Source organism: Perca flavescens, chromosome 20, assembly GCF_004354835.1.
Source record: "Perca flavescens isolate YP-PL-M2 chromosome 20, PFLA_1.0, whole genome shotgun sequence".
Lineage (NCBI taxonomy): Eukaryota > Metazoa > Chordata > Actinopteri > Perciformes > Percidae > Perca > Perca flavescens.
In genome coordinates, this window is record NC_041350.1 from 6,273,689 (window position 1) to 6,291,949 (window position 18,261).

The 18,261-nt window shown below is 42.2% G+C and overlaps 1 protein-coding gene across 1 annotated transcript in view; it reads left to right on the forward strand.

The window, feature by feature from the left end:
- The window catches only part of eipr1 (EARP complex and GARP complex interacting protein 1), a 65,024-nt gene that overhangs the window by 14,902 nt on the left and 31,861 nt on the right, over positions 1 to 18,261 (forward strand). Inside the window, exons 5-6 of the mRNA XM_028565184.1 lie at positions 7,783 to 7,882; positions 17,214 to 17,350. Coding sequence (XP_028420985.1) covers positions 7,783 to 7,882; positions 17,214 to 17,350 — 237 coding nt within the window. The remainder of the gene's footprint in view (positions 1 to 7,782; positions 7,883 to 17,213; positions 17,351 to 18,261) is intronic.

The window sequence follows — 18,261 nt, forward strand, 5'->3', positions numbered from 1 at the left end:
TCAATCAGCAGAAGTCTAGACTGAGGCAGAGACTTTATCAGACTGTTTGATTTGTCCACCTCAAACAAAGAAATGAAAAAACAGGATTTTTCTTTATATCACGTGATTAGAAATGGAGCCATTTAGAAACTATACAGGGAGCATTGAAAAACACCAGGGCCCAGATGGACATGTTCTCCTGAAACTGAAGTAGCCCGCACTCTCCACACCATTAGACTCCTCTCCTCTTTCTCTTATCTCCCTTTCTTTCCTCCATATGAGTGTTTTTATTTTTTTTGGCTCAGACTATTGACTGGCCCACATCTCTCGATTGTACTCTCGGCCCAATCCTTTTGTTTTACAGTCGGAGCTCCTGCGTGCACAATGCCTCGCCATTACTCACGCCTATGCGAAAAATGAAAATCAATGGTCATTCCCCTTTTTAGTCCGCCGTTCATTGGCTGCCTCATGATTGCGATCATTTTTAGAGGCGCCAATCAGTTAGCGTGAAGCGTTCTGTAGCAGGTGTCTGCGAGGAAGAGATAAAGATAGAGAGGGAGTGAGAAAGGAAGAGAGAGAAAGATGGAAAGAAGCTCTCAAAGAAGAGCACAAAAGACAAGAGAGATTGCATTTGTGCATCTTGGTGTGCGTTTTTGTGCTTGTGTGTGTGGGAAGAGGAGGGTTTGGTCTGTACCGGGGTGCACCCAGGTATGTGTACTGTATAGTGTGTGTGTGTGTGTGTGTGTTTGTGTCAGAGGGCAGGTCAAGCAAGGGTGCTGGGTAAAGATTGATGGCTGTGAGCTGCAACATCTTAACACCCGGAGAGCTGTAACCCTCACAAGGGCGAGTGTGCGTGTGCGTGGGTGTGTGTGTGTGTGTGTGTGTGTGTGTGTGTGTGTGTGTGCGTGTGTGTGTGTGGTAGGAGGAGTGTGCATTCGGTGCTGTGAAGCCTGTAGCCTATGCTGTTCACTATTGGCTCCCCTAGATGGATGGCTTTGGTCTGCTGCCCACCTCCTCCATCTCTCACACACACACACACACACACACACACACACACACACACACACACACACACACACTTATCCCCACTCACTCTGATAATACTGGCAGCTTGCACCAGCCTGTGTACAGTATGTGTGCGTGTTTGTGTGTATAAGCAGACAAAGAGTAAAGAGATTGGAGTTCGTACTCTTATGAGGCTTTTGTCTGTTTCATCTCTCTACTGTTTTTGTGTGTGTGTGTGTGTGTGTGTGTGTGTTTGTTCACCTGCCCGACTGTGTGTGTTTGCATCCACTGTAGCGTGTCTGCCCGTGCGTAGCCTGCATCCTTCGTGTGTGTTATCCAGTAGCTGGTTTCCCTCCACTCCCACTAACAATAACACTTTCTCCTTCCTCCAAATCCCCCCATTGTTCGGGTGGGCAAACATTTGAGCCTCTGTCCTGTTGTGAAGCATGCTCTGAATGGAAATATCGGCAAAATACAGCCCAAAAGAAAAAAACGGGGCTAAAACTAGCTAGGGAATAATCTTTGTTGTATTGTTGCACCATGGCTGTATTTTTCCCTTCTTGTTCGTCTTCTTCTTCTTCTTCTTCTTCTTCTAACATTTGCTTTCGATTGGTTTGAACAAATCGATTCCCGTGGAGCCATATGAGCCAATCAGGGACCTAGGAGGGAACGGTAAAGCGTAAAAGGCAACACGGTTGATTTTCTGAAGAGGGGTGTGACAGGAGGGGGTAGAAGGTGTTTGTGAATGTGATTGTGCACACGCATGAATGCAATCATGTGTATTATTGTGTGATTATTTCAAGTAAAAAGACTCCAAGCCTTTCATTTGTGTGTGTGTGTGTGTGTGTGTGTGTGTGTGTGTGTGTGTGTGTGTGTGTGTGTGTGTGTGTGTGTGTGTGTGTGTGTGTGTGTGTGTGTGTGTGTGTGTGTGTGTGTGTGTGTGTGTGTGTGTGTGTGTGTGAGAGAGATGGGGGCTATCAGTCGATTATAGTTTATATATTTATATAAACTGTACAAAACAGCAGATGGGTCCTCTTATCAAAAAATACCTGCTATCCATGTTAAAATCCAAAAGTAGGGCTGTGCCATTAATTTAATTTTAATCGTGATTACGATTTTGGCTCCTAGCAATCCCATAAAACAGAGTCATCGAGAAAAAAGATTATATTGCACATCAAGTTTACAAGTAAACTCTTATTTCGTCTTGTGCTCTGAATGGAGAAAAAAAGTTAAAACGGGAAAAGTATTAAGGGAAATTATACATGTTTTCACTATGGATTTGTTTAACCCTTGTGTTGACTTTGGGTCAAATTGACTCGTTTTCAATTTTTGTTTTATATCAGAAAATATTGGACGTAGAAATAAGCGCTGAAAATGTTGGAAAAAGCAAAAAACGAACGTCAAACGTTTTCAAGGTTGACGGGAAGACAACACAAGGGTTAACCGTTTCACCGTTTTTTTAAAAATCAATAAATGCAACATCTTTCAATTGAAAGTCAATGATTAATCGTTTTAAATAATCATGATTTCAATATTGACCAGTATAATCAAGATTAAGAATTTATTTTTCTATAGTTGATCAGCCTTACCCAGAAGGAGGAAACACACACACACACACACACACACACACACACACACACACACACACACACACGTGTTTGTGTTGGCTTTGTGTATAAGGGGCTGGGATTAAACTCATATGGATGCAAAGCACAGCAAAGATGGGTAACAATCTGATGAGGAAGAGCCATAGAGAGAGACAAAGAGAGAGAGAGAGAGAGTGCATCTGCGTCCCAGACATGGATATATGGGGCTGTAAAACCTCCATAGCTCTCCCCGACAGTATTTACATACCATTCCAGTAGCCGGTGTGCCAGCTTGTTGCAGAGCTCAAGGTCAAATGCACATAACTTATATTCTTTAATAAGAGAGGAAGGCAATCTGAGAGGCTGTACCACCTTACTGTCTCTGCCTCTCCCTCTTCCTCTCTCCCTTGCGTAAATTAATTGATACTATAGGGAAGCATACAGTGTGTAAATCTCAAAGTGGTGGTGAGTATATTTTAATTGGTCCTATGGTGTGCTGATTTATGTGTTTGCTAGTGTATGCCCGCGAGAGAGCAAGAGAGGTTGGATCTGACGGGCTGCAGTCTCCATCTATAAGTTCGGTGAGCTGCAGCGAGTTGCCCCGCTGAGCTATGTGTGTACTTGAATTAATCACATTGTGGGGACAGACACTCGTTGGCCACTTTATGAGGTACACGGGTTCAACGGCTTGTTAACGCAAATATCTAATCAGCCAATCACGGTGCAGCAACTCGAATGCATTCAGCAGACGACCTGCTGAAGTTCAAACCAAGCATCAGAATGCGAAAGAGAGGTGATTTCGGTGACATTGAACATGACATCGTCGGTGCTTTGAGTATTTCAGAAACTGCTGTTCTGCTGGGATTTTCACGCACAGCCATCTCTCGGGTTCACAGAGAATGGTTCGACAAAGAGAAAATATCCAGTGAGTGGCAGTTCTCTGTGCGAAAATGCCTTTTTTTGATGGCATAGGTCAGAGGAGAATTGGCAGACCGATTCGAGCTGATAGAAAGGAAACAGTAACTCAAATAACCAATCATCACAGCCGAGGTATGCAGAGGAGCTCAGAACATGTCGAAAGTTGAAGCAGATGGGCTACAGCAGCAGACAAGCACGTCTCAATAAAATGCGTGCATGCTAGAAATAGGACCGAGTCCTATTTTGGAAGCGTTTCCAGGCAAAATAGAAAATGAGAAAATGTTTATATGTCATTTTGACACAAATTCATTTAATAAATGACATTTTGATGTTTGGAAGTCTCTGGGTTTCGCCATAAATGCAGATATAGGCCTATATTTTCAAATCAATTCAATACAGACCGAAATATTCCGTAGCCTATTTTGCCGCCAATGCTGCCGACGTTGTCTTTGCTGTAATCAAATCAGTATATATTTCTGTTTGACGTGAAGTATACTACTGCTTGAGTGCAGTAAATTTCCACAACTCTCTCCCCATCGAAATATGTGCAAACTAATGTGGCCTACAAACACAAAAATATTGAATGAAATGAAGTTGAAGAACACGCTATTATTTCATGTTATCAATGGGAAACATGTACACATGTATACAGACAAGGCTAGCAGCAGCAGCAGGAGCGCAGCGTCAGACACGTTTCTGGTGTGCAAAGACATAGAAAACGCCACGCAACTGACACGCCACGCTCCCGCCACGCTCCCACCATGCTCCCGCCACGCAGGCAGTATACAGGAGGCCTAAGGCTACAATTGGCGATGGCCGTCAATTTTCTTTTGTGATATTCAGATGGTTGGGTCAGGATGTGATAGGTTGGATATTTCAGTGTACATGTTGGTCACCCTTGAGCAGACACGTTTGTATGCTCACGGTTGTCTCATTGTCATGAAAGTTTGTTCATTGTGTAAATAAAGCTGCATTTGATTTATAATCATCGGACTGGTCGGCATCTTTGAGGTCTCCCAACATCATTTCTGAGTCAAACCCGATATCAGGATGAAGGCATGGATCCATCCTGCCTGGTATCAACGGTTCAGGCCGGTGGTAGTGTTGTGGGAAATTGGCCTCACCATGTCATCCCTACTGTATATTGGGGGAGATTGGTATTTTTTTCAGTATTGGGGGACACACAAGTCGAGCCCCCAAAAGAATGAAAATGTGCATGCATGCGCACCATGACTTCCTGGTCCTCAGGAGGGCAGTAAAAGCTACCCCTCAGCAGTCGTGAATTTATGGCCCTTATAAACATCCTTCCTCTCTCCCTCCTCTGCCTCCTCTCCTCATCCCCTCCCTCTCCATCTCCCTGCTCCACCTTTTTCTAATAGGAATATGCACATTTGAAACTCGGATTGAATCCAAAAGCAAACTTTAACTTTGCCTTCCCTCCCTTGCTCTGTCATTTCTTTTATCTCCGGCGAACACTCTCCTTCTGTAACGCACACACACTCCCTCAAACACTGGCGTTGTTGCCGCTGCTTCAAGTTGACAAATGAGTCCAAGAAACTGGAGTTGTCTAATAGATGAACTCCTTAAATAAATTGCATAATTTCGTAAACCCTCTAATGACAGCAGCTTAAGAGCTGTGATGGGCTCAGACATCCAAACCTCCAGCCAGACCACGGCTGCACCTCTGTGACATTTTACATCCTTTAACCCAGATTAGACACAGATATATATAAATATATTCTTTTTTTTTTCTTGAGCTGGAAAGTCACACTAAATCAAACCTCTTAACGAACATGTAGCAGCTTTTCCAGGCCAAGGCTATGTTTAGCTTATTGCCGGGTCTCTGACTGCACTGACATATTACTTTTAAAGTTGACAGGACTCCGAGTTAAAAGCACTGCTTTCTCACTTGGGTTGTGTCCTCTTGTAGTTGTGCCTCTGCCTACATTGCAGAGCTGCTGTCCAAACTAAGAACGACAAAAGAATGCAAGTGAACAAGGGAAGCATAAAGCAACAGTTTGGGCTCCAGCGTGTCAGGTCTGGTTAGGTCCCTATGGCTTACGCACAGAATACATATTTCAAGTAGAGCACGGTGGAGAATCACAGCTCCAAGAAGCATGCCGTGAGGAATCAATACTCTGCAGAAAGTAGTATGCAGGGAGGAATCAAAGCTAAGTATGCAGGAAAAGCTTCCACTTCTTTAACACCACTGAGGCAACCTTGTATCCCACTGCTGTGTTTGAACACTAGATTGACAGAATTGGGCTGCTGGATTTGCCAATAAGCACTAAACGTGCAGAACGTAGTTAGCAAATAATAAATAGCTGCTGCAGCCTAACCTTGTGCAGGTTAACCAGGCTCCAGATAGCGTTACACTTTTTTTAAGGGACTTTCTTTAGGCAGACATAAAGTGACATGGCAAAACTGCACACACAACAACAACAACCTCTTCTGGCTGTTGGTAGTGACGCTGACACCTACTGTAAGTGTGGGTTACAGAAGCTTGAAAGAACGTGTGAAAGAATTGTATAGAAAGCAAGGAAATGTATTTGGAATGGACTACAGATGGAAATTAGCCTTAGAAATGTTGTGTAAATCACAACAAGCCACAAGGAATGCTGCGACTTTTTGAGGACTGTACTGTAACGTTCCTCCTGATCTATCCAAACACCTGAAGCGCATTTTCAGTAATATTTTCCTTTTGTAATTATGTATGGTTTGCAAAAATGGGAACTGCTGCGTCCGTTTAGATGAGAGAAGTGTATGCGCGTTGTGCACACGCTACATTATGGCCAAGCATGCGCCCCTAAAATAGCATCTGAATAACGCGCCACTGACTTTAGACTAGCGCCACTGACTTTAGACCAGGTTTTTCCTGGTCAGTGGCGGAACTGTTTTCTGAAACTGCAAAATAGCACCAGGGAACTTTTGCGCCTGAACACGCCTCCTCTTTTCACTGAACCGCCCCCGGGAGCGCAAATCCATTCCCTAATTTACCGACGTGCGTCTGTGGAGGGAAAAGTCTGCTGTGCGTCGGGTGCAAAATAGGAATGATACATGCGTCTGTGTACAAAGGCAATTGCGCTGAGTGCAAGATAGGGCCCAAAGACACACTATACATAACCAGATGTCCATAAGGAAAAAATAAATAGCATGAAGTAAAAGTAAAGAATATAAGATTTTTTTTTTGTCTTCTTCCATTCCCTCCACAAAAGTTAAGAAGGGCTGCCGGATATCAATGTCTAATCTTCTTACTGTGGACCTTTTAACTACTGAATCCTGCATTGACTTTGGCGCACTCGCACAGGGACTCATATTCATTCATTTATATAGTCATAAATATTCTTGTACATGTTTTCTTATGTAAAATCGTCTCTTAGCTTAGAGAGAGATAGATGGATAAACGTAGACTTATTTATTGACAGACTGTACACATGTTAACTCATTCAGAGATCCGGTGCAGCTGCTCAGTGTTTTACTTTATCTTTATTTATTTCTGATTATCTTGGTTTAGCTCTGTACTTTTACCTGTATCTCTCCTATGTTTCATTCTCATTGCTGTTGCTGCTATGACACCTGCATTTCCCTCTGGGGATTAATGAAAAGCTATCTTAAAAGCTGTAGTACCCAGCCCTAACAATTTGTTGATATTTTTTTTTATGGAATTTGATGGCAAAAAAGAAAAATATCAGAACACCAGCCTTAACATTTAACCCGAATAATGTGTAACATTTTTGGAATTTCCTTGTTGAGACTGTACATGCAGGATACATGCATCCATACATTTGCATGCATTCCCAGACATGATCTGGAAATGCATGCAGATGCTTAAAATCAGTTTAGCTGTGATATTGTACAATGTGCTGTATTTTGCCGTCGTGTGAAATCTAGTCTAATATCCTCGACGTTCCACGTCCGGGATTGCTCCGTTGGCGGCGGAAATTCCGCCGGACTTTACTCATTCAGGCCGGATATCTGTTGCCTAGGGCTTTCTTTGTGTTGGATTTATGAGGATTAACTGCTCCTCAGATCTCTGCAGGGTAAATCCAGACAGCTAGCTAGACTATCTGTCCAAGCTGAGTTTTCTGTTGCACGACTAAAACAACTTTTTGAATGTACACGTGTTCCACCAAAACAAGTTGGTGGAAGGTCTGGCAAAGCGAGACTATGTCAAATTTGACCAACAAGCTCCGTTCCCAAAGTCTGCAGTATTTGTGGATGAGCCTGCACGCATGACCAACATCTGTATTCTAATTGACTGTGACTTTGTGTGTGTGTCTTTGTGTATTTACAGCGTGCTGTGGGAGCCCATGGGGGATGGCAAGCGTGTGATTTCATTGGCTGATAACCACGCACTACTCTGGGACCTGCAGGAGAGCTCCACACAGGCCACGGTAAAACACACACACACACACACACACACACACACACACTGTATGCCACAGTACAGACACACACACACACACACACACACACACACACACACACACACACACACACACACACACACACACACACACACACACACACACACTGTACAGACACACACACACACACACACACACACACACACACACACCATATCACACAATAGATAACTCATTATTTGATAACCACCATATCGTATTGGTGTTATCAGCGCACACATCCTCTCTCTGCGACAGTGTCCACTATTCATTCTGTCTCACACACACACACACACACACACACACACACACACACACACACACACGCACACACACACAGTATCTGGGCAGGTTTGTAAGATACAGCCACGTTAATATTGTTCTGTTCAGGTCTCTCCCACAGTGATAGTAATAGTGTTGTGAATTAATGTTTTTAAAGGTTTTCAATTGCTCTTTAATGTTTTATGTAACACACTTTGGATTACCTTGTGTTTCTTATAAATAATATTGCATTTCTTTCTTTCTTTAAATTAGAGATGGTCTGATACCATTTTTTGCTTCCTGATTCCGATACCTGAACTTGCGCATTGGCCGATACCGAGTACTGCTCCGATACCAGTGTGTAAATATTGTATTATGTTTTAACAGCTGTTTCCTGCTATCCCTGTATGGATGTGATATAATTGCTATCATTGTTGCACGGCCTGGCTCGGGTAAACTCTTTGTAAAGCATGAACAACAACAGACAGAGAATGAATGTCATAGAACATTTTTATTATGCAGTTTGACAGTGAGTCATAACGGGAAACAACATGAATAAAATACTTTAAAGTAGATTTTTTTCTGGGCTAAATTACGCGGTATCCGATCGGTGCATAAACTCAAGTACCTTACGGTACCGATACCAGCATTTTAGACGGTATCCGAGGCTTTTCCGATAGGTATCTGTATCAGAACATCTGTAGTTTAAATAGTTCTTCTCCTTTTACCTCTCTGTCAGCTCCACAAAATGTTTTGCCTATTTTACAAATATTAGTTGTGCTTTATGGGGTTGATGTTGGACGGTGATGCCATGTGGCTATGAGTTCCTCATAAGGATAGGTAAATCAACCTGCCGGTTTCCTGCCGAGACTGCTAACCTGGGCTACGTTCTAAATATTGATTGAACAAGAAAATGTGACTTTTGTCTTGTTATGTTAAGTCCCAAGTTTAGATCTTGTGGTTTCATCGTTCCTCCTGCCCCCACTCGTGTGTATTCTGCCATGTTGTGCCTCCATCTTTAAAATACATCAGCCAAAGAGGGACATTCCTCCGCCTTTCACGCATTTAGTGGCACCGTGACGAATGCCAGGGGGCGATTACTTGATCTGCCGGCAGATTGGAAAGCCTGAAGATGGAGGATCACGCTGATACTTTACTAACATTAGCTTGCATTCGTTTGGGAACCTGATAGCTGATGTTAGCAATGAAATGGTACCAAAATAACAAAAACGTAAAACTATTATTACACTTGAAGGAACACTCACAGACAAAGTCGTACTTCTTAGAATAATCCGGCCACCGTAGGAGTTAAAACGCACTCGGAATGGGAGGGGCTAGAAAGTAATATTCAGTTGGTTGTCATATACAGTTTCACCGCTAGATGGGAGGAATTCTTACACAATGTAGCTTTAAATTATCAACAGTAAAAGTACACATGCCGAATGGCTTCTTTCAGAGTGTATTTTTCATGTTATATTGTTGTGTAGTTATCACTTATCAGTACATGTAAACATCATTGTAATGTTTTAGATATAATAAGTATATAGATACTATGTATACTTCTGGGTAGGTTAATTGCTTATTTCTGCATCATTTTGTTGTGTTGAATGTTTTTTTTATGTAAAATCTTCATCTGAACAGTAGGTGTATTGTGTCAAATAAATGTAGTGAAGTAAAAAGTAGAATATTTACCTCTGAAATGTAGTGGCGTAGAAACCTAAAAGGAAACAGGAAAGGGACAAACACAAGCGGTTGTCAGAGATCAGAAAACATTTTTCAATGCATTAGTACTCAGTACTGTCTTTATTCCTATAATGCAGAAATGCACAATAATGGCCTTTTAAAAGACTAAAACTAAATGGATCACTATGTAACCAGTGTGTAAGTACTTTTGGTCAATTCCCTTGTAGTTGTGTCCTTCCTAATGCAAGGTGAAGAGGCTCTTTACTGTAAATTCCCTGTCTCCAACCCGCCGGCTTTGCAATTAAAATGCCCATTATGTATTTAAAGGCTGGAGATAATGGTGTGTGTCAGGTGTGCATTTGTCTGAGAAAGAAGTAACAGAGTTGTGTGTGTGTGTGTGTGTGTGTGTGTGTGTGTGTGTGTGTGTGTGTGTGTGTGTGTGTGTGTGTGTGTGTGTGTGTGTGTGTGTGTGTGTGTGTGTGTGTGTGTCTCACAGTAAGCTGACCCTTTTGAACAATCTGTAGTCAAAGTTTGGATAAGTGTGTTTCTCTCACTCTGTCTAGGTGTGTCTGTTGCTGATGTTCTCCATTAATTGATTATTGATTAATCATTCACATTCCCATCGATCAAGGTTCAAATCACAATGATGGGTTTTATTTTGGGTCATTTAACATCGTCCCCGTTTCAATTGTTGGCCAGATGGAGCTGTCCGTTGCATTTACCTTACTGCCAGGCAGTTTGAAACATACGCAGTGTGATAACCAAATTGTGGAGAGGTTCGTCATGTTCCAGGATGACTGAAAACTTTGCCATTTTCATTTCTGTTCCTTCAGAACATGGCCTAAGAGCATCATTTGTTCCTGCTATGCCTTGCGTATTTGGATATTAGCTTCAAGCTAGCGTTGTTCTATCTGTGTTGAGCGTTTACATTTTCCAACGCTGTTGGCAAATTTGAAGTCAGGAAAAGTTTTCTAACTGCTTTACAATGTGTTTTAAGCTATTACTACATGCACAGAGACCTTTCCCTTTGGGCTGCATATGTACTATATGCATCTTTAACACTCCTATTTGTGTAACTTTAACTGCAGTCTGTGTTTTTTTTGCTGCAACCACTAGCAGCAAATGCATAATCTTTACAGACACCAACTGTCTTTGTCCAGAGTGCGCATGCGCTGTGATTATGTCACTTCAAGCTTTCGAGTCTTGAGCCTTTATCATTGAGTGACAATCATGCCAATTTGCTTTTTTTTTCTTTTTCGTCAGAGCAAACATTGCATTGTTCAGTTGGCCGGGAACATGACCAGCCACACTGCCACATTTACAGCGGAACATGTCATCCTGTCCGACAAGCTAAATATGGCGGTGCTGCTACATACAAAGCTTGAAAAAAATATTAGGATACATAGCTCCACCTGGTGGACAATTTAAAACATAGTTTTTGGTTAATTGATCCAATGAACCAATACTCAGTGCCTGTAACTTGTGTGTACTGTATGTGTTCTACTGGTAATCAATTGTGTGTGTGTGTGTGTGTGTGTGTGTGTGTGTGTGCGTGTGCCCTGCGCCATGACCCCTCTGTGAGGTCGAGTAGGACCATGGAGGCGTGGGGGTTGCTGATTCTATCCCCTGCTCAGCTATTAAAGCCTGTACCAAGGGAGAAGGAGAGAGGTGGAAAGTAATTGGGAGAAAGTGGTGTAATGAGAAAGGGCGGATGGAGAAACAGGGTGCCATAGAGGACCTGACTGATTGGAAAGATGGAGATTAGAAGGGAGAAAGAGGGAGATATAAGGAAAGAGTGGGCTTGATGAGGAGAAAGGGAGTGAAAAGAGGAGAAAGAGCTTGGCAGCCAAGACAAATTCCTCCAGTGCTGATGAGAATGCTAATCTCTTTCCCTCTCTGCCTCCCTCCCTCCTTTCATCCCACTCTCTTCTCTCTCATTCTCTCTATCTGTCAGAGGGTGATGTGTTCATCTCAAGCCGTGTCCAGCTGCAGTGTGGATGTATGTCTCTCTCTCTCAAGGGCCTGGCCTATATGTGTGTGTGTGTGTGTGTGTGTGTGTGTGTGATTTCAGTGTGGATGTTTGCGTGTGTGTGTGTGTGTGTGATTTCAGTGTGGATGTTTGCATGAGTGTGTGTGTGTGTGTGTGTGATTTCAGTGTGGATGTTTGCGTGTGTGTGTATGCATAAATAAAAGAGAATCATGTGCATAAGCTTACCAGTGTGCATTGTTTGAAGTAATGTGTGTGTGTTTGTGTGTGTGTCTGCTTGTGGATGGCTCATCAATTAGAATCGCTGGTGAAATTGAGTAAGAACATCTTCCTCGGCTCACAGCACACCCACACACCTTGTCCTGCACATCTGCTCACACACGCACACAAACACATGCGCACATACGCACACACACACACGCTCTTTCTTCCGAAAACTAGAGAAAGCATCAAGCATGGCAATTTGACAGATAGCTTTGCATTAGTGCCACTTGCGTCCTAAATGAATGTGTCCCCTAGTGTTGTGTGTGCTGCCTTGTTAGGGCCCCTAATTTGGTTAGTGCTTTAATAAAGCTGGGAATCTGGGATGCACGACGCTCAGGCTTTGCTGTTGCACCACTTGAGTAGCCGCAGAGAGGAAGAGTCCTACGCCAAGCTTCCCACCGATCATGGAGTTTACAGAGCTGTTGTTCTGTCAAGTGGAAGTCAGAAAAATGCACTCACTGTTCTACATAAATGAATGCAATCAAATTCAGGGCAACCAGTTAACCCTGCCCATCTTATAAAACCCTGTGGGTCCCCAACAGTGGGACATAATGGAAGGAGGTGTCTGTTCAGATGTCAGAATGATACCCCCACCCACATTCACTCTGAGATATGTGACACCCGATCGAGTTCCATTGGGATACAGTTGCAAAACCCCAGAAAGAATTCACACTATTTTATCACATGAATAAACATAGCATCACCTGTGGGGATTGCCAAAATGATGATAATAATAATAATAATAATAATAATAATAATAATAATAATAATAATAATAATAATAACATCACAGCAGAAAAAGCTGTTCTATTAGTTTCTCAACAAAACATTCCGCCTTTGTTGTTGTCATTTTGTCATAGTCTTCATCTTACCTTACTTTATACCTTGATGTACGGACCTCATTCATCTGCTACATTGCTACATTTTGGAAGGAGAAATCCGGCGCAAAATGAACCTAGGGGTTAATAACACATGTAGCGAGTCGACCGTTCTCTGGGATATGTTGTCATGCTAATCGAATGTGGCCAGTTTTAACGCAAACCGCTAATTAGCTTATAACGCTAGTCATCGGGGTTACTGGTTGCACGGCGTTCGTCGTTCGACTGGTCGTGACTGTTTTCCCAAGATGCCGCCTACCGGTGGTGGGAAAGTTCACTTTCTCACATGAACTAGTTCAAAGTTCAGTTCACAAATTTTAAAATGAACTAGTTCAGTTCATAGTTCATACTTCAACATTTTGAACTAAGTTCACAGTTCCAAAAATGAACTAATTTATAGTTGTTTTATTTTTTTTCGGATTTTCTTTTTGAAAGCCGGCAGGCAAAGTTTGCACAGAAATGTATGATTTTTCACATCCTCACCGACCTTCGTGACCTCACGTCATAAAACTCGTTTAAATGATCATACGACGCCTCCTTGCTGCTTCGTTGCCTCCACGCTGCTTTTTGTTTTGATGACCCAAGCGGCTTGCCAGATTGGGTGTATTTCCCGCTACATATTAAGGCCTGTTTACGGTGTGTTTTAGCCGGGTTTTGGCCTGGAAGGCTCTATAGAAATCTGGCGCCCTATTGAACAAAGTTAAACTGAGAGAGCGTGGCGTTCACAGACACCAGAATGAACGGGTTCACAGTAACGTTCATCAGGCAGTAATACAGTACGTTCAGTTCACGTTCGGCCAAAATATGAACGAGTTCATGAACTATCGTTCAGTGAACGCGTTCAGGCACAACACTGGCGCCTACCTGTATACGTGAACAGTTTGTTTTTTAATAAACTGTCTGTACACTTTCAAAGTTCTCAATGATTTGGTTTACATGTATGGACCCTCATTATGCTACCGTGGAAGTGTGGTGCTATTTTGAGCCTTGGGGTAGAAATGTGATTAATTTTTACTTTACCCTCTGCCCCGACGACTAGCGTTATATGCTAATTAGCGGTTTGCGCTAAAACTGGTCACATTCGATTAGCATGAAAACAAATCTTTAAATTTTAATCAAATAAGTTGCAGCATGTTTGATGTGGTGATCATAGGTATGCTCAGTAATCATAACCCGACATCAAAACAATGGAAGAAAGAAGAAGGCACTGATTAAATCCTGAAAATGCATGGGAAAGTTAGGGAATTTTGCATGAAGGCCACAGAGGAAAACCTGCTTCTCTCCTTTTTTTATCGGCCCCTCTTCTTTTGCCACCTCTCTTCCGCCTTTCTTTTCGCTCGTTTCCTTTGTTTTCTTCTTTTACCCTCTTTGTTCGCCTTCCTTTCATCCTATCTGCTTTTCTTTCTCAGTCTTCCTCCCTCCCTGCCTCCCTCCCTCCCTGCTGCTCTGTCGGCCTGTCTCTCTCTCCCTCTGTCCTCTCTAGCTGAAATAATGAGTGTACCAGGGAGCTGTGCGGTGACGGGGCGATCGATGATCCCTGCTCCAACAGGCAGAGACGGGGGAGAGGGAGAGGGAGAGAAATGGGAGAAGGAGAAAGATGAGGATAAAAACCTGCAGATAGTCAGTCAGAGAGCAGGGAAAAAATGGAGCAGTGGGATGCTGCTTTCTTAGAATTGTTAGATGCATCATAGTTTAAGGGAAAGATAACAATTTCCAAAGCCAGCCTGCTGAATTAATTGGATTTCATTTTTTAAAGTAGGCTGATGAAGTGATATGCTTTATAATTCAAAGTCCTTGAAGTGTTTTGACTTTGATTAATTTCACCTTCATTGTTGCTCTGTGAAACATACGTAGCAGGTTTGATAAATATCCAGTGACAAGCATGTCGTCTTCTTTAAAAAGCCTTAAATGTTGCAATTTAACCCGATTGCCTTACAGCTAAACGGCTCCCGTTTCTAGATCCCTGGGACAGTTTGTCAGTTGAATGTTTTTTTTTTTTTTTTTCTGTTGAAATACCTAAGAAATTACAATAACTTTGAATGATTTTCAACCAGCCTAAACAGGCTAGTTTGATTCAGCTTTCAACACTCATCCGTCTTAAATCCCCCAAGGGCTCATCTTCGACTCGACAGTTGATCCATAAGTAACTCTGAGCTGAGCGATCTAGTGTATTGATCCCTGCTATGGGACCAAGGACAGCAAGGGGTCAGTAGGCCTGCTGACTGAGCAGCAGGTTACAGAGGAGACAGGTGCATGCTGTTGCCTCCCTGAACCCACGCTGGGGGGTTCTGGCTCTATGGGTCCTGATGTGCTGTTGGGCATTGAAATAAGAACAGAACATACTAATCCATATGTTGGAGCGCACTGCAGGCAGGAGAGTAGCTCTACTTATGTAGAGGGATTGTCAGAACGTTCGGTTTTTATTTAAGCTTCAGGTGCAGAGCAGATTCTGAGAAAGTATTAATAACACTAGCACTCTAGCCTTGCATTTTTGATATACTGGCAATTTGGGACAGGCTGAAAACGCATCATCTGAAACCACATGCAATGGCTAATGTGTTGGCAAACTGTTGTCAATTTACTCATCCAGCAGACGCGGAGCAACGTTAGCATCTATTCAAGTCGTTTTTCTGTCCACCTAAGGAGTGTTAATCCAATGTTCACTCTCCTTTTAGCTCTGTTTTGGGCTCCACCAACTCCTGAGAAAAATATTGAGCTGCTAAATGCTCCATTGTGTTTACCTAGTCTGGTTTCAAAACCTCTGAATCGCTGCTTACATCTCAGACGAGCTCAACAATTCAAATAGGTCTGGAGCTGTGCCCACTGACAACTGTTTCCTCCAGTTGGAGAAAAAGAAGAACAAATTTTAATGGTCCCATGTAATGCTCATTTTCAGGTTCATACTTGTATTTTGGGTTTCTAGTAGAACATGTTTACACGCTTAAATGTTTCAAAAAAATGTTTTTTGTCTCATACTGTCTGTCTGAATATACTTGGTTTGGCCTCTGTCTGAAATGCTCCCTTTTAGCGTCTCTTTAAGAAAAAAAGCCCAGTCTGCTCTGATTGGTCAGCATTTTTGGGTCTTCTGCATCTGCACTCTCTGAGTAGCTGCACCACCATTGCAGCCGGGGAATGACTGTACCAGCACGGTAGCAGATGTTTGGTGTCAACTGAAAATGACGACAACGGCAGAGATACATCACCCACTACTGACAAAACAAAAAAATCCCCTGTTCCTAAAAGAAATGGGCTAAAATGAACACAGTGTCGGGCTAAATGAATTCGATCTGATTGTCAGGTTGATGCTTATCAGCTGGTAGCTAACTTTATTTTTGTTTAACATTTAGTGCTAGGCAGATAGCATACAGTGTTTGTTTTTGTTTGTTTTAGCTTTTCTTCTAAATCCACTGCCTGATGTCAGAAAAGTTGATGAGAGCAGAACTAGAAGGCCAGAAAACCAAAAGAATGAACTAAAAGGTAACACAGCTTAGGTAACATTGTACTTCATAAGAGTGACATGACACTGTCATGAACACATGACACTGTCATGACACATGAAGCAGCTACCCTAACTCTAACTTGTCATGACAAAAACCGAATGACACTTAATGACAGAAGCGTTATGTCATAAACATTTATGACTTGTTTGTAATGTTTATGACACGTTCATTATGTAGATACCTTTAAGTAAAGTGTAACCAACAATTCTTTGTGAGTTTGTCTCAACAAAAAAAACTCCTTTCACATTGCACGTCTAGCTATACAGTGGAGTTGCTTATTAAGTGCTTTAGGGTCCTTCTGTAAGTAATTTTGGGGTACAATTTGGTTTTGAAGAATTCTACAAGCAGCAATACCAAAGGCCAATAATCGCCCGTTCCAAACAGGCTCATTTTCAACGGGCACTGCACTAGTTGAGTCTTAAAACTAAGACTGAATCAGACCAAAATTCCGTCTTGATCGAGACATTTATTGCAAAGTAGGTTGAAGTTATTTCAGTAAGAGTGCACATTTTTCAGCATGGCGTAAATCTGCAGGCAGTTGGTGTGCCAGTAATGCCCAAAATATTACTACAGAGTCATACAGAACGATTGTAGTATTGAGTGTGGCCTGCAGAGAAAATTACTTCTAATAATGCCTTATTATGCTGATTGAGTGCACCATACCGGCTGAACCTGTCACAGATCATTTGAATGGAATTCACGTCCCTGCTCAGAGATGGTAATGAAGGCGTTGCTGTCCTCTGCAGGTCTCCAACACTGCCACCCTGGAGGGCAAAGGTCAGCTCAAGTTCACCTCGGGCAAGTGGAGCCCCCACCACAACTGCAGCCAGCTCGCCACAGCCAATGACACGGCCATACGAGGCTGGGACCTTCGCACCATGAGGTAAAATACAATAACCCAATACATTCTGCAAACATAGTAGTTTGATGTTTTTATTTCAAATGCAAATCCCAATATTGATACTTTAAATGGCCATTGGAAACTTGAAGAAGTACAGATATTTGGATTGATAAAACCACATGTGCGAAATACTGGCTGACAAGAAGCCAGTACCAAGAAGGATAATTTAAAAGAAATATAAAAAAAAAAATGAAGTGAAATTACCTTGAATTGTATTAAATCTTACAAACTAAACAGAGAACCGTATACTGCAACTTTATTGAAAAGAACGAACATCAAATACACATAAAACACCATAAGCAAAATCAGGTTGGTTGGTGAACGTTAAGCACAGTTCACTGGAAATGACCTTAAAGCCACTGTCTGTCTTTTCAATTCTTCATAAAGTTTTCATAAACTTTTTTTTATCTCTAGTTTTTGTTTGTAGTTTTAAATAACGTAATGTGAATGATGATGAGGCAGGGAGTTTTCTCTCTTGGTCAATCACTAAAATGCAGCTCTGTGCCTTTTTTTTTTTTTACTTAATACAATAACTTCAACTATTATGTAAGTAGCAAAATTAAAGACGTAAAAAAAAAAAAACTAAATACAAAGTTGCACGTTGCTACGATTTTGATCAGTTCTGTTTCTGTCCAGAAAATGACGTGAAACGTGCTGTCTGGCAGGATGTTCTCTGTGGAAACGCTGGGATGGCAGTGGACCGACCACTTTTTATGACCCATATTTAGTTTGCCTGCGTTTGTTCATGAATCTAAAAATGTGTGGGCCTCTCCTCAGCACATGATGAAGTGCGAGGCGGCAGAACACTGTTCCTGCTTGACATGGAGCATGTGTACTACCAAACATTAACCTTGTGACTGCAGGTTATCAGCTACCCACCTTACAACCTCTAT